Source organism: Pseudopodoces humilis, chromosome 14 (assembly GCF_049639895.1).
Source record: "Pseudopodoces humilis isolate 2021_Gansu_Grassland_sample_001 chromosome 14, ASM4963989v1, whole genome shotgun sequence".
Lineage (NCBI taxonomy): Eukaryota > Metazoa > Chordata > Aves > Passeriformes > Paridae > Pseudopodoces > Pseudopodoces humilis.
The window spans coordinates 19,933,897-19,947,846 of record NC_142213.1 but is presented as its reverse complement, the minus strand read 5'-3'; the positions used below and the strand labels follow the sequence as shown (position 1 = coordinate 19,947,846).

The window sequence follows — 13,950 nt, the reverse complement described above, 5'->3', positions numbered from 1 at the left end:
TAAAAATTAATTTCACCATCTTGTAGCTGAGGGCAGGATTATTTTTTAACACAAGTCCAGAGGAGCAGCAAGGAAGGAACATTTTTTACCCAGCAGAATGACGATGCAGGCCAGGATGGCAATGAGGGCGCCGGTGCTGAGCCCCGCGTTGAGGACGTAGGCCTCGGCGTTGCAGGACAGCAGGGAGCCGCTGCTGTCACAGCCGCACACGCGGATCGTCAGCGTGTTGGTGCTGCTCAGCGGGGGCACACCGCCGTCACTGATCACAATAGGAAGGAGGTACAAATCCTGCTTCTGGCGACTGAACCCTTCCCGTCTGACCAGCACGCTCGCTGTGTTATCTGCGTGAAGAGAGAAAATCATCATTAATTTTTCCAGAGTCGTTGTCTTAGGCGATATTGAAAAGGATATTATCTCGCTGCAATGGCTCTCAATTTTCAGGGGCTTTAGTGTTATTTCTACAACACACCAGTAGAAAGTGTCATCTTTCAAATGACTCAAGAGCAATTATAGGATTGTATTTAATTCATACATCACCACACTTAGTTTTAATTATTTAATTAACACAACCAACACAGATAATCTCTGTCTGATAGCATCCTTTAGTACCTGTAACTTTCTGAGAAAGTCACTATATTTTTTCTGCTACCCAAATGGCTGGACCTTCCTATTGCTGTCTGAGCTGGTTTTATTGTTGTTCCAGAATTAAAGCTTTCAATGGAGGGGTAAAAACCCATATCTCCCTTATGTATTCTTGGAGTCACTCCTAAAAGCATGGTAGATAGACATCTGTCCCCAAATGGACTCCATTAATGAGACTCCCACCAAAACAAAAGCCAATATTTGCTTAGTATGAGCAAATTTGACCCTTGTTGTTTCAGTAAGAAATACTGAAGGTAACACTGTTTTATCAGAATCTGATTTTCACCCAAACTTCCAAAGCCAGAATTCAGAGAGCTAGATCATACACGCACAATATGTCTGGGCACATTCTGAATATAGTGGATGTGAGGAAGCATTAAATTACAGAATCAAAAATGCTCTGAGTGGGAAGGGGACCCACAGGGATCCATGAGTCCAGCTCCTGGCAGTATTTCTGTAACTCTCTTCCCACTGTCCTCATGAGAGGTGACCTGCCTTAGTGCAGGGGAGAGAAAACAAGCTGCCATCTCAGCACAGGACATTTTGGATGGTCCTGCACACTTCCTCTGTCTAAAGCCTTGGAAAGGAGACAGTGTGGGATGACACCCTGGGCTAAGGCAGCCTGTGCTTCCCAGTCCCAGGGGAACACCAACAGGGCTCCCTTGTTGTGCCACTCTCTTGCTCTCTCAGTTCAGCCTGAACCAAAGTTTATAACAGTTGTAGACATCCCAAAGAAGATAAAGTGAAGCAATCATATATGTGGTTTTCAGACCATCAAAAGCCAGTTTATATTGAAGATTTATTCCTCACAACCTTTCCTGGTTTGCCATGTTCTTTATTTTTCACTATATAACAGAAAGGTGGGGGGGGGGGGGAAAGAGCAGTTATTTTATCTGCTCAGGGAGGGCTGTTCACCTCCAAAGCTACCCACTTTACTGCTGCCTCAGGCTTCTGCAGATTAATCGTTTTCCTGTTGAAGAGTCAGCATAAATCCCAGAATTTAATAATGCAAACCATAAAACCTCTTCTAATGATCTAATCACTGTGATTTCCATGGAAATTTGTGAATAAATTATACCCCAAGAGAAGTGTTCTTGCCTTGTATTAACCACCCTTGCAGGCAGTGCCCCTAGTGTAAGACAAGGTCTGAAACTGTCCCCAAATTTGGTCAATCTATGGGATGTGAAGGATGTTTGCACTGCTTGACTCTCCAAGGAACTTCACCAGAAAGGATGAATATTTCAGGTAGGAGCTGTTTGTTACACACCAAATGAATCCATCCCCCATATCTACCCCTGTCTGGCCAGCCCACACTCCCGATGCCCTGGGCATGACAGAACTGTTGGTTTTTGGTGTTGAGTTTCACAAAAAGAACAACTGGGTAGAAAACAAGTTGTTCTCCTTTGCACAATGTCACATTTGCTAAGGACAGAGACCCTGATAAAAATCTGATTATTACTTGTGTCTCTTGGAGGTGCCCTTTGTCTCCATCAGAGTCCTCTTAATCGCCTGAATGTTTACATGAACCATCTAAACTTTGAGGCACAATTTTTTACAGGATCTTGGTGATATCAATGTCTGCATGACAGGAGCCTTATTTTAGAACTTTAAATTAATGGCCCCGTAACAATTTGGTACAAACAGGAATACAACATCTAATATCTATTAACCTATCAGCTAACTTGAACTAATATATTGATCCAGAATAAAACTATTCCACAGAGTCCTCTAAAAATGCAACAAATAATTCATTTCCTCAATGGGACAACCAAGATCTGTTCCATTAAATGAAAAATCACAACAGGACAGATTATCCTTGTGGCAAAAAATATGAACATCAACAGGGGGCTGAGCTACAGCTGCCTTGAGGCTGCAAAAGCACTGTGTAATGGATGACAATACCATATATTAGTATATTTAGTCTATGGCTATACATTTATATTTATATTTATATTTATATTTATATTTATATTTATATTTATATTTATATTTATATTTATATTTATATTTATATTTATATTTATATTTATATTTATATTGCCTTTTGCCAGCTGAAATAGTATTCCTAGTTAGAAATAAGAAAAGGACAGCAAATTATTCAGCTGTTATACAGACTGGTCTGGTCCACTGCGGTCACTTACACTAAGTAAAGCTGATTTTGATCCAATGGCTGATTTATCTCTTTTAATGGGAAGTGATTTTTAGTTTAACATAAATTTTTAAAAAGAAAAATCTGATCAACATGCCTGGTTCAATTTTAAAAAGGACTACAATACATCAAGCCTAAAAGGTCATTTTTTAAACTTTTACTGTTTATGTTCACTTCTCATATTTAGAAGAAACATAATATCCATAAGAGGAAAAAAACTCCTTTCTTACCTAGATAAAAGATAACATATAATCCTAGCTAATATTCTCATCCTTGCTTTTTTATTATTTTCAAGGCCCAGGAGCACAACTATAATCCTGGTAAAATGGCATTTTTTAAGCCAACAGAAGTTAAATGTCAATACCAGCTTAAAACTATTACTTAACACATATGAGAACTACCTGACTGTCAGTCTAATGAACACAATGGGGGTTAACACAAGAAGGAGAAGAACAGTCATCTCAAGGCCATTCCCAAAATTTCACATTCTTCCAGCTATGATTGTCTTGGCTATCTAACATCTAAAGGTGTTGCAAGTGAAGAGTCACTGTGATCTCCATGAAATCTTCACAATTAGAAGCTAAAATTATTTATTGGTGATCCCTTTACTGATCTCCCTGACCTTTGATTTTTGTCTTTTTCTCTGGTGATCTTATTGATGACTTCAAATTTTTCCTGTGTGCATAGGCAAATGTAGCTCAGCTTCTGGGGGCTTCTTAACACATAGATTATGTAAGGAGGATTCTAGATTACAGGAGCTGATTGCAGTGTGAATTTTATCACCTATATCAGGTGTGAGTGCTGACTCAGCCAGAAAACAGAACAATTTCAAGGGTCCAGCTATCTAAAATCCTTACCTTACCAGGAGTGGCAATCACTGTGGATAATCCATGGCAAAATCCTTTGACTTGATTGTTCGTGTGTTTCAAAATTTTGTTGTTGAAAATGTGTGAAGAATATGTTTGAGTTTAAAAGAGGACTTTAGTAATTGATTTTCAGGGGCTCACAAATTTAATTTCAGGCTCTGTAAAGCTCTATCTTGTGAATTTGGGACTGCAGCCCTTCCAGGAATGGCAGGCTGAGGGAACCCAAGGAAAGGGCATCTCAGCACAGGACCCTGCAGGGTTAAAAGCAGGAAATTCATTTACTCAAAATCTGCCTCTCTGCTGTGAAGTGCCATGAGCCTCTGCTGCTCTTCTGAAGGCCTGACTTCAGTGGGAGCAGAATTGAGCAGAGCCCAGGCAGACAGTGCTGCTTGTTTATGAGCTGTAATATAAAGAAACAGTGCAAAAGTAATTCTGTGTTTTATCCCAGCGTGGGCTAAGCCATTATCTCATGTTTTCTATGGGAGATGGGCTCACAGCTGAAGACTTGGTAACACAGTGGGTTATTAATAGGACGTAGAATATGATTATGCTTTTTTGGATTACTGCAATATGTGATTACTTTCAGGAGATGGTAAAAAGAAACTCTATTAAATGATAATTATGGGACTGTATTCACTTTAAAGTTCTGTAATAGGCCCAAACACTAGAGTTTTCATTAACTGTTCTCCACAGTTAATAAAGCCCTTTTTCTCTGAAAGTAGCAATTCCCTCTGAAAGCTGTGGCATAGCTTACAGAATACTTAGACTTACAACTGAAAAAAAAAAAATTTGAATGACCATGGACATTATTTGACTTGCAAATGGTAACACACTCTCCCTGAGAATTTTTTTTATATGGGAGTACACAGAATTTCAATTTTTTAACTTTGCTCTCGTATAATTTACTTAAAAAAAACGCACAGGAAATACATAAATTAACAACATCATTGCACTGAGGATTGAACAAAATGAGGGAAAGAAAGGATGGAAATGGATGAATTTCCTCAGACTATACATAAAAGAAAATTGTATGAGAAGATTCAGTCCTTTAATACTGTCTTGTTGAAATAACCTTTTGCAGTATTGTCAGGTAGAAACATGACATTAAACTGACATCATAATTTCAACTACAACACACTTTTATCTAGGTTAATTTTGTCAGCAACAAATTTGCTGCATATGGAAATGAAGGATGAATGGGATTGGCTGGAGTCAGGAACCATAACACCACTGAGATTATCTCCATTCTGATTTACACTTCCTCTGCTAGATTATATCTAGCAGATTATATGATAGATTATAATCTTGTTAATTTATTTTCAATTTGATGTGTTGACTATAAAATGTATTTTTTGGTGAAACTTGGCTTCCAGGTCTCAAGCAAAGAATACATGTTTTATTACTCCTCCCTAAAAATACACATATGAATTTTTCAAAACTAGTGTTTTACTACTTTAAAGAGAATAAATATATGCCCTGCACTGGCTCCTTTGTGAATTGCTTGTGTATGTACAAGTGTCAAGCACTAGGCAACAGCATTACTTTGATCAGTCAGCAATAACAGAGATTTTGTTTGGGAACTCTGATGATAATTACCCTCCCTTCAGATGTTGAGAGAGAGATATAAAGTGTGCCTCAACAGAACAGTTTTTACTGAAATCATGTATCTGGATTGTGTTGCCTTTTGTACTTCTGGCACTCTTGGATTCATTATTTAAACCAGTTCAACCGAGTTTTACTATTCAGAAAACAGTCAAGTTTCCTTCAAACATTAAAGCTTGCTAATCAAAACCAATTCCTTAGAAGCTGAAACAGTTTTTGCCCTGCGAAGGGAAATAAAATGAAAATAGAATGGAATTTCTGTAAAATGGAAATAAAAAAATTAACATTGAATCAGAATATAATGAAATAAATTGAGTAAATATGTAAACTGGCCAAGACTCTCTTTTTTTTCAGTTTACCCACCTTCTCTGGCTCCCTCAACCTCTGTCAAGTTCAGGTCGCTGATGTTATTATGTTGTGATCAATTGAATTTTGACACTCTCCCAGGCCTGAGGTTCTCTGCTTACAAATTTCTTACATCTTGCCATCAATTTGAGTGCAAAGCTCTACTTTATTTTGTGAATACCAAATGGGCAAAGGGATCAGGATATTCAGATCCTGAGACAGCCAATGGCCAATGCAGGTATGTTCCACAGCACAAATCCCCGTTTCATTTCCTGCACATGATTTGATTCTGTTGGGAATTTAGCCCATGTCTCTTGTGATCCGTAATTTACAAAAGCATGCACAGTGGTGAACAAATACAAGTAGCCTAATAATTTATGCTGTCTCAGCTAATTTTAGGTTTCTCTAAATCAAGGAGATCTGCCAATTCCATTTACTGCGTGCTTGGCAGTGGTTTTATCCTCTTCCTGGGACATAAAATGGCAGTGGATTCTAATCCTGATGGGTATTATTATATAATTTAAAATACACATTCAAGAAAATTCAAGCGAGTTAACAAACATCCCACTTTCCCAAAAACATCCTTGCATCTCAGCTGTATGCTTTTGCCTTCCTCCCCTAAATCCTGGAGAAAGACACTCTACCAAAGTTAATGACTGCTGTTGCATGATATTACATTGGCCATTTGTTCTACTTTGTCATTTCTTTGGATTCTGGTAGAGTAGGAATCTTCACACAAACCTCTGTTGTCTCTGAGAGTAAAATTTGGATTATGAATAATTTCAGGTGGTAAACTGAAGATAAATCTTGGTCCATTGGCCGAGTCATCCTTGTCATCAGCACTAATTGTAATAAATTGCTGTAAAAGAAAAGCGCTCTGTAAACGAACAGCTCCTTCTCTAGGAACATCACATACAGGCAGCATTCTGAGACAGCTCTTAACTAAGAATTGTAAAATAGCAGAACCCCCCCTCAAATATAAATACAACACAGAGCTGACTCCAAATTACAACAGGCAATCTTTAATTACTATTGCATTAACCACCCCAGAGTTACAGCTGTACAAGCACACACCTTCAACATTCTTATACACGAACATGAATTAATGGTAACACAACAGATTAAATAAAATTATGCAGAAAACTCAGCAGCTGAGAAAGTCCTTTTTAAACTGCTACACTGACTGCAAAGGCACAGATCATGTTCAGAGCTATTTCCCTATGATCCTAACCCCTCTTCCTCACAGACTGCCAGGAATAAATCTGTTGGCCAAACTCTACAAGCACCACACTAGGATTCTTCCCATAAGACATTGAGTATTTCCGTAATATCCAAACCAGTCTCACAACTGGAAAAGCTGCTCCCAGCCAGCTCTAGTGCCCCTGTGCTGGTGGGTACTCCCAGTCAACACCAATCCCGCTGTGTGCACAAAGCACTGGATAACTGCTGATAGCAGTTCAGAAATAAAGTGCCTTTCTGGGTGCTCGAGGCTTTCTGACCAAAACCTCAAAACAGATGTTCATTTATTCCCTTTCACTGGAGCTGACAGGACAAAACTGGGTTAACACCCTGAAGGAAGAGCCGTGTGTGCAGAGAGGTGGGGGGAACAGGGAAGCAGTGGACAGAGGAAAGGGAAAGTGGTGGGAACAAGAAAGGTGGTGGGCACAGGAAGGTGGTAGGAACAGGAAAGTATTTGGGACAGGAAGATGGTGGGCACAAAGCAGTGGGCAGAGAGAAAGATGTTGGGCTCCGGGAAGGTGGGCACAGGGAAGGTGGAGCAGAGGAAGGTGGTGGGCACAGGAGGGGGTGGGCAGGCCATACCTGATTGCTTCGGGCATTCTCACACACAAAGGCTTCATAGGCCGCCGCAAACTTGGGAGCATTGTCATTGACATCAACGACCTTGATTGCAACGGGAACTTTGGCTTCCTGGTGCTGTTTGTCTGCAGGAGAGGCAACACTGAGATGAGACAGAAGCAGGAAAACTCCTTAAACAAACAAATTCCCAGCTGCAGCCAAGGAAAGATCAAATATGCTGAGGTATTTCTGCTGAGATTTCTTGCAGTTTATCAAACTGAGACAATTGGAGAATTACAGGATTCGTGCCACTGATTCTAAAATACCTCAGTGAAATACTCACGGACTTCAACTGCAAAGACAGAGATATTATGCCAAGCCATTTCTTCCCTATCCAAAGCCTTTATTGTCTTGATATTGCCATCTTCTGCATTAATAACAAAATATCTTTCAAGATCGGTGTGTCGATCAATTGAGTATCTAAAGAAGATTGAAAGTCAGCAATTAGAGAAAAGGACTTAGGAGTTTCATGCATCCAGATTTGTTCAATATATTTACTATTTCTAAATAACTGTAAGAAGTACACCTACTGTTGCCCTCAATACCATTGTCAAAAGGACAATATGTATTCTTTTAAAAGGAGAATCATCTGGTTGGTTTCTACATTTAGAAAAACAGTACATCAGAATGTTTGTAATAAGTGAAAATTGCTGGTCTTTGAAGTCTCTATATCAAAGCCCTTATATACTCTTTATTTTCTTCTCTTACAAAACATGATAAAAATATCTACTGAGATATGTTTTCTCTTCTGTTTCATATTAATCGTGGTGATCTTTTAAGTCTTCCAATCTTTGGTTTACACAGAATATTAATTGATCATACCAATTTATCAAATATTATCCACTCTACACATTTTTACAGCTTTAAAAAGCTCTGGCTTTCAAAACTTCATGCTGAAATCCTTTGAAATGTTAAATATACCCACAAAAGAGATCTTCACAATTTAAGTTACACTGAGAACATGACAAATAAAATTGAACTAATAGAAGGCTAATATAATATCAGAATTCTTTACTGGGAGGGTGGGCAGGCCCTGGCACAGGGTGCCCAGAGCAGCTGTGGCTGCCCCTGGAACCCTGGCAGTGCCCAAGGCCAGGTTGGACATTGGGGCTGGAGCAGCCTGGGACAGTGGGAGGTGTCCCTGCCATGGCAGGAGTGGAATGAATAAACCTCAAGGTCCTTCCAGCCCAAACCATTCCATGATTCTGTAATTCCAAGAGGATCCAATGTAACTGCAGAAAGTAGGGGTCTGTATGGGCTTTAACAATTAACACTTCAACAATTAACAATTACCCAGCCCAATCCCTAATCTAAATCTTAAGAGTCTGATATTTTGAGAAAAAACTATGCTGTGATAACAGGACAAGATATTTGTGGAAAATTTAATTTAGAATAGAGTCTACCAAAGATGCCCTGAAGCGTATTTTAATTAGACACAGCTATAGTATGATACAGGCTTTGAGAATATACAGGCTTTGATACTGGCAGTTTGTGGAACAAAGGCACAAAACCAATGTTGGATGGTTAAAGTTTCAATTATCTGGGTGTCTGTAGATCTATCATACTTCCTTCAGAACTTGCATAATAATCCCAAAAGCTAATGCTCAGAAGGAAACAGGATGCAGCAAACCTTATAGCACTGTTGGCAGCATCCGGGTCTTTGGCATGTACTTTTCCAACCACAGTACCAGACGCTGCATTTTCCTGTACTTCAAAAATGTAACTTGGCTTCAAAAACACTGGTGGCTCATCAGCATCTTCCACTGCTATTTTCACTGTCACTGTGTCCTTGAAGGGCCCATTGCTGATGAACTTGGGGTCGATGTGGACATTGGCTGCCTCCACCTTCAGGCTGTAGGACTTTTTGGTTTCATAATCTAAGGTCTGTGAGAAAAAAGAAGACAGTGCATTCCAGAGTCAGGGAAACCAGGCTGTAAGAGCAGCAGGCAGTGCCCTACTGTTCAATGACATCAAACAAATGTGAGCATCTGTCAACAAGCTTGGACTGAAATGTGTGTATTTAAAAACATAAAGACTCAAATGGAAGGAGCTACATTCTATGTGTGGAGCAGCATAGGAGGGCACTCAAAATATCACCACAGAGTCCTGGTCTCGCTCTTTGCTTGCTGTATCACTGAGGAAATCATCTGCACTGGGAAAATTAACCTTGTCTCCATGCAGCCTTCCAGGCAGCACAAAAGTGCAAGGGATGGTAAAGGGGCTTCCACAAGAGGCCTGGCTTTATCCAGGCTGGCAGGCATTCCAGGTGGATGTGGTTTGAAGGGCTCCAGGGTGCACCATGAGATAGCACACAGGTAAGTTAAATTATTTAGGTAGTGGGGAAAATACGAAGACCGTTTGCAGTGCTTTCATTCCTGTGGTTCTTTCCAGCCACAGAACTCATAACACTTTCTAAAGGGGAGGTGGAATAATGCCCCATGGGACAAGTCCTTTTGGGAGCCTGATTAAAGCCACAGCGCCTCTGCACCTGCATTGGCATGAAGTGGCTGCACAGTTGCACCTTTTGAGGTGATGATGCATGATGCATGATGACGCAGGTGCCAACCACAATTCACAAAGTATGTTAGCACCAGAGACTGGGTGGAATGACAGCTCACCCACATTTCAAAACACAAAAAATCCACTCCCACCTCTAGAACAGAGACATAAATTAAACCAGGGCAGTTTTGAGCAGAAGAGACCTCTGGGTCCCTTCCTGAGGGACTGCTCCAAAGGGCAGGACAAGGCTGACCAGAAGTTGCCCAGGCCTTCTCCTTTGAGTTCTGATTATCTCCCAGAGAGATAAATAGCTCTAAAGATACAAAGGGCAAAATGATAGTGCTTGCATAATAATAACATTTATGTTCTGTAATTTGCAATTTAAAATTAATTTGATAACGCTTTCAAAGCTCCTGTTGATGGGCTGTCTGTGAAATCCCCTCTGCTGCTTTTCTCATAGCCTGTGACTCCTTCAGAACACTATTGTGGACAATGCACAGCTGAAGAATTCAAACTATAGGGCATGAGGCTTTTCAGACTGAACATAAAGCAACAGTGAATGTCTGCTACTTATCAGCACTAGGCAAAACTTCATTAACAATGAAGCTGATGGCATCATATTTTACCGTGACTTTTTATTATGAATTCATTTAGTTTGTGCAATTAATCCACTGTACAGTATTTATGTAACTCTTCTTGGTTATTTTCTTCCATTCCAATTCAGCTAATGGGGAAATGGAATATTAAGAGTTAATCACACCTTGAGAAATGAATTAAGTGAAATTTGCATTTACTAATATTTTAGCTTAGGTGGTAATCCATTATTACCAAATATTCTGTCAGCAACAAACACTACATAGCAGTAGGCAACACTTACCTTCTTAAGCTTCACAACCCCTTCCTGAGTCTCATAATCTGTGGTGATTTCAAACATGTCCATGCCATCTCCATCGATGATGCTGTAGGCCACCAAGCCATTCTCCCCAATGTCAGGATCTTTGGCCTTCACTCTTCCCACTTCCTCTCCTGGGACAGCTGCTTCCGACACCGACATCTGGTACACACCTGGGGCAGGGAGAACAGGCGTGTGCCCAAGTGAGCAGGCTGCTCCCCACTTGTGTGTTTAGTCCTTGAACTCAGAAGTTCCAAACAAACACAGTGATTTTTGGTGTTTTCAACCCCCCTGAAGGAATGTTGTGTTGTGCTCTGTTCTGTTCTAAAGAGCTCTGAGCAGCAGGTCAGCTGTGAAACCTTAGCCCACATGGACAATGTGTAGAACATGACCTCCTCCCTGTTACCCTCTGCTCAGAGAGGGGCTGAAAAGGACAACCAATCACCCAGAATGCAGAAACTGTTGTGGCATCATGGTTACCATCAATAGCAGAGATGTTATTACAAAAATGGAAGGAAAACTCTCACATGGCTCATGGTAAAACCTTCACCTCTGTTTCTCATTTCTGCCCATTCATTCAAAAGCCATAAATTATATACAGTGAATTGGATAAATCCTGTCTGCTGTGCTGGCTTAAGTACAAATCTGCTGCTTTCTATGGCTTGAATTTGGAATGTGAATGTAGAGGAACAGTGATTATCAAAATTTCACACCACAGAGAGTATGTACCAATTTGGATGTGATTTCATGCCGAACAAAAATGGCTTTCCCACAGCAAGCTCCAGTAGGAAAACCATCCCCAAAAATCCCTGGGTATTCAGGGACACCAGAGGAGAGCAACACTGATCCTGAATAATTCTCTCTCCAATAGTTGTCTTTTAGGAACTTTTGATTCCAGAGCTTCCCCAACCCCCTCAAGAGTTCAGATAATATAACCTGATCCTAAATATATAAATCTACATCAGCATTTTTTGCCACATCATCAGCATTAATAAATTGGGGAGGGAAGAAAAAAAGGGATGATAAAATAAAATAATATAATTTATTTCCCTTTTTAATTGCTCTTTTTTGCTCCATGGGCACCCTAAGAACATCAGGAGACTTACACCAGGCAGGGACTTGGCTCATTACTCATAAAAACAATTGCCACATGTCATTGAAATAGGTCATTAACTCCAGTCACAAAGAGCCCAAAATTTAAGCATATAACTCATTAACAGCTTGAGCAATGAGCATTAAGAATAACCAAAAAAAAGGAAAATAAGAAATATCAAAATATCAATCATTTGTCTGTTTATACAGACAGCTAAACCCTGGTTTTGAGTTACAAAGCATTCCCAATTCAGATTTAACCTGGGGGGGAATGATCAAGTAGAGGAACTGCTTTTGGGCATTTCTGATAATTTCAAATGTTCTCGGAAAACACTCAGTAAAGGGGCTTGAATTCATAGAGGTAAATCCATCATTTGACAGAGTTAACAAAATATTGTATCCTGGTGTCCCAGGTTATGATCTGGAGTGAAAAGGCTTGTTTGTAAGGTACATAAACCCTGATTTTTTAGGATTTAATCCTCTTCTGTTTGAAGAGTAGGTAATACTGACACAGATTTTTACATTCAGCTCTTGTATGAGGGGCCAGGGAGCTGCAGCACTGGAAGAAGAGCTGTCAGAGCTGTTAGAGGGATGGCCATGGCCAGGATGTGTCAGGGTAAGAAGTGCCGCTCAGAGGAAAAGCACGGTGGACTGAGATGGTGTCTGCACTGCACTCAAAAAACCCCAAACCTAGAGATGAGCTACAGAACAGATGTGTGGGCCCATTAATGTACTTCCAAGCAGCTGTGAAGGCTGAGTCTGGTAATGTCAACCGTGATTAATTTTATATGTGGAAAATAAATTGCTCAGGTATAAAAGAAATTGCTGTATTTGACCTCCATTAATACATTATTAACAATTAAATAATACACTTTAACAATAAAAAAATTGTAATTGTGCTAAATTTAGTTTGTTTTGTCATGGTAAATATGAGTCTTGGAGAATATATACATATATGTCTGTCTTCTCATGTAAGTTATACAGCATGGCCCAGTAGCTTCAAAAATGACGTGTAGGGTCAGGAATCTTTTCAATTTAATCCTGGCTCTAAAAATGTCTCACTTTGCAACACAAAGTAAATAATCCAGACAATAAAGTTCCATATGTTACCAGCAAAAAATGAGTAACTAATACTTCTTTATTCACGTGTGCTGCATCAGTTATTGCCTCTTCAAGCCTTGGGTGTGTCTGGTACTTCACAAACACGAGTCCTGGCAGGAGATACGAGATGTATTTTGCAGGTACTCACTCTGTGGGAACTTTGGTGGGTTGTCATTGACGTCTGTAAGTGTAATTGTCACTTTGGTTGTCCCTGAGAGGCCTCCCATGTGTCCTCCCATGTCCTTGGCCTGTATCACCACGTGGTACTCTTCCTTGGCTTCTCTGTCCATGTTGGGAAGGGCAGTTCGGATGATTCCTGCAGGCACAAAGGAAGGTGGCACACACACATTTAATGAAAACCTGGCTGCTGCACTTGGAGTGCATTAAACACAGAATATTTGCAGTGATGGTGGTGGTTCTGCTTTTCCTGAGCATTGCTGTAAGGAAAGCAGCCCTAATTTTCCACACAGACAACAGGCCTGGAGAATTAGAGCTGAGCACAGAGACAGCGTTTCAATCATCACAGCATACAGAACACACAGAAATAGCATCAGCTTTCTGGTACTGAAGCTCCAGGAAATGCCAGGAGACCAACGTGCTGCAGAGCAGGAAGCTTTGCTCAGACACATCAGTACATTTATTTCACTTTGATGCACTCTGGTCATGAGGTGCTGCTCAAAGAAACTCTTCAATAATACCTGTTTGAGCCTCCACCGAGAAGTAGGGTTGACCTTCAAGGATACTGTAAACCAATTTGGCACTGTTCCCATAGGTAGGGTCATCAGCATCTGAAGCTGTTACCTGAATAACTGATGTACCTAAAAATGGAGAACAAACACAGGAGGGAGAGTCAGAGGCAAACATGTCTGGAAGGACTGTGCAGAGATGCTTTCAGTCATAGCAGA

At 40.3% G+C, this 13,950-nt stretch overlaps 1 protein-coding gene across 5 annotated transcripts in view; it reads right to left on the bottom strand.

Annotated features, from left to right (window-relative positions):
* The window catches only part of CDH11 (cadherin 11), an 81,823-nt gene that overhangs the window by 4,098 nt on the left and 63,775 nt on the right, over positions 1–13,950 (bottom strand). For all 5 annotated transcript variants that reach the window (XM_014261077.2, XM_088062108.1, XM_088062107.1 and 2 more), the window contains 8 exons: positions 13,744–13,863; positions 13,194–13,361; positions 10,838–11,025; positions 9,092–9,345; positions 7,745–7,881; positions 7,426–7,547; positions 6,346–6,463; positions 90–341 (listed from right to left, as the gene is read on the bottom strand). In XM_014261077.2, coding sequence (XP_014116552.2) covers positions 90–341; positions 6,346–6,463; positions 7,426–7,547; positions 7,745–7,881; positions 9,092–9,345; positions 10,838–11,025; positions 13,194–13,361; positions 13,744–13,863 — 1,359 coding nt within the window. The remainder of the gene's footprint in view (positions 1–89; positions 342–6,345; positions 6,464–7,425; positions 7,548–7,744; positions 7,882–9,091; positions 9,346–10,837; positions 11,026–13,193; positions 13,362–13,743; positions 13,864–13,950) is intronic.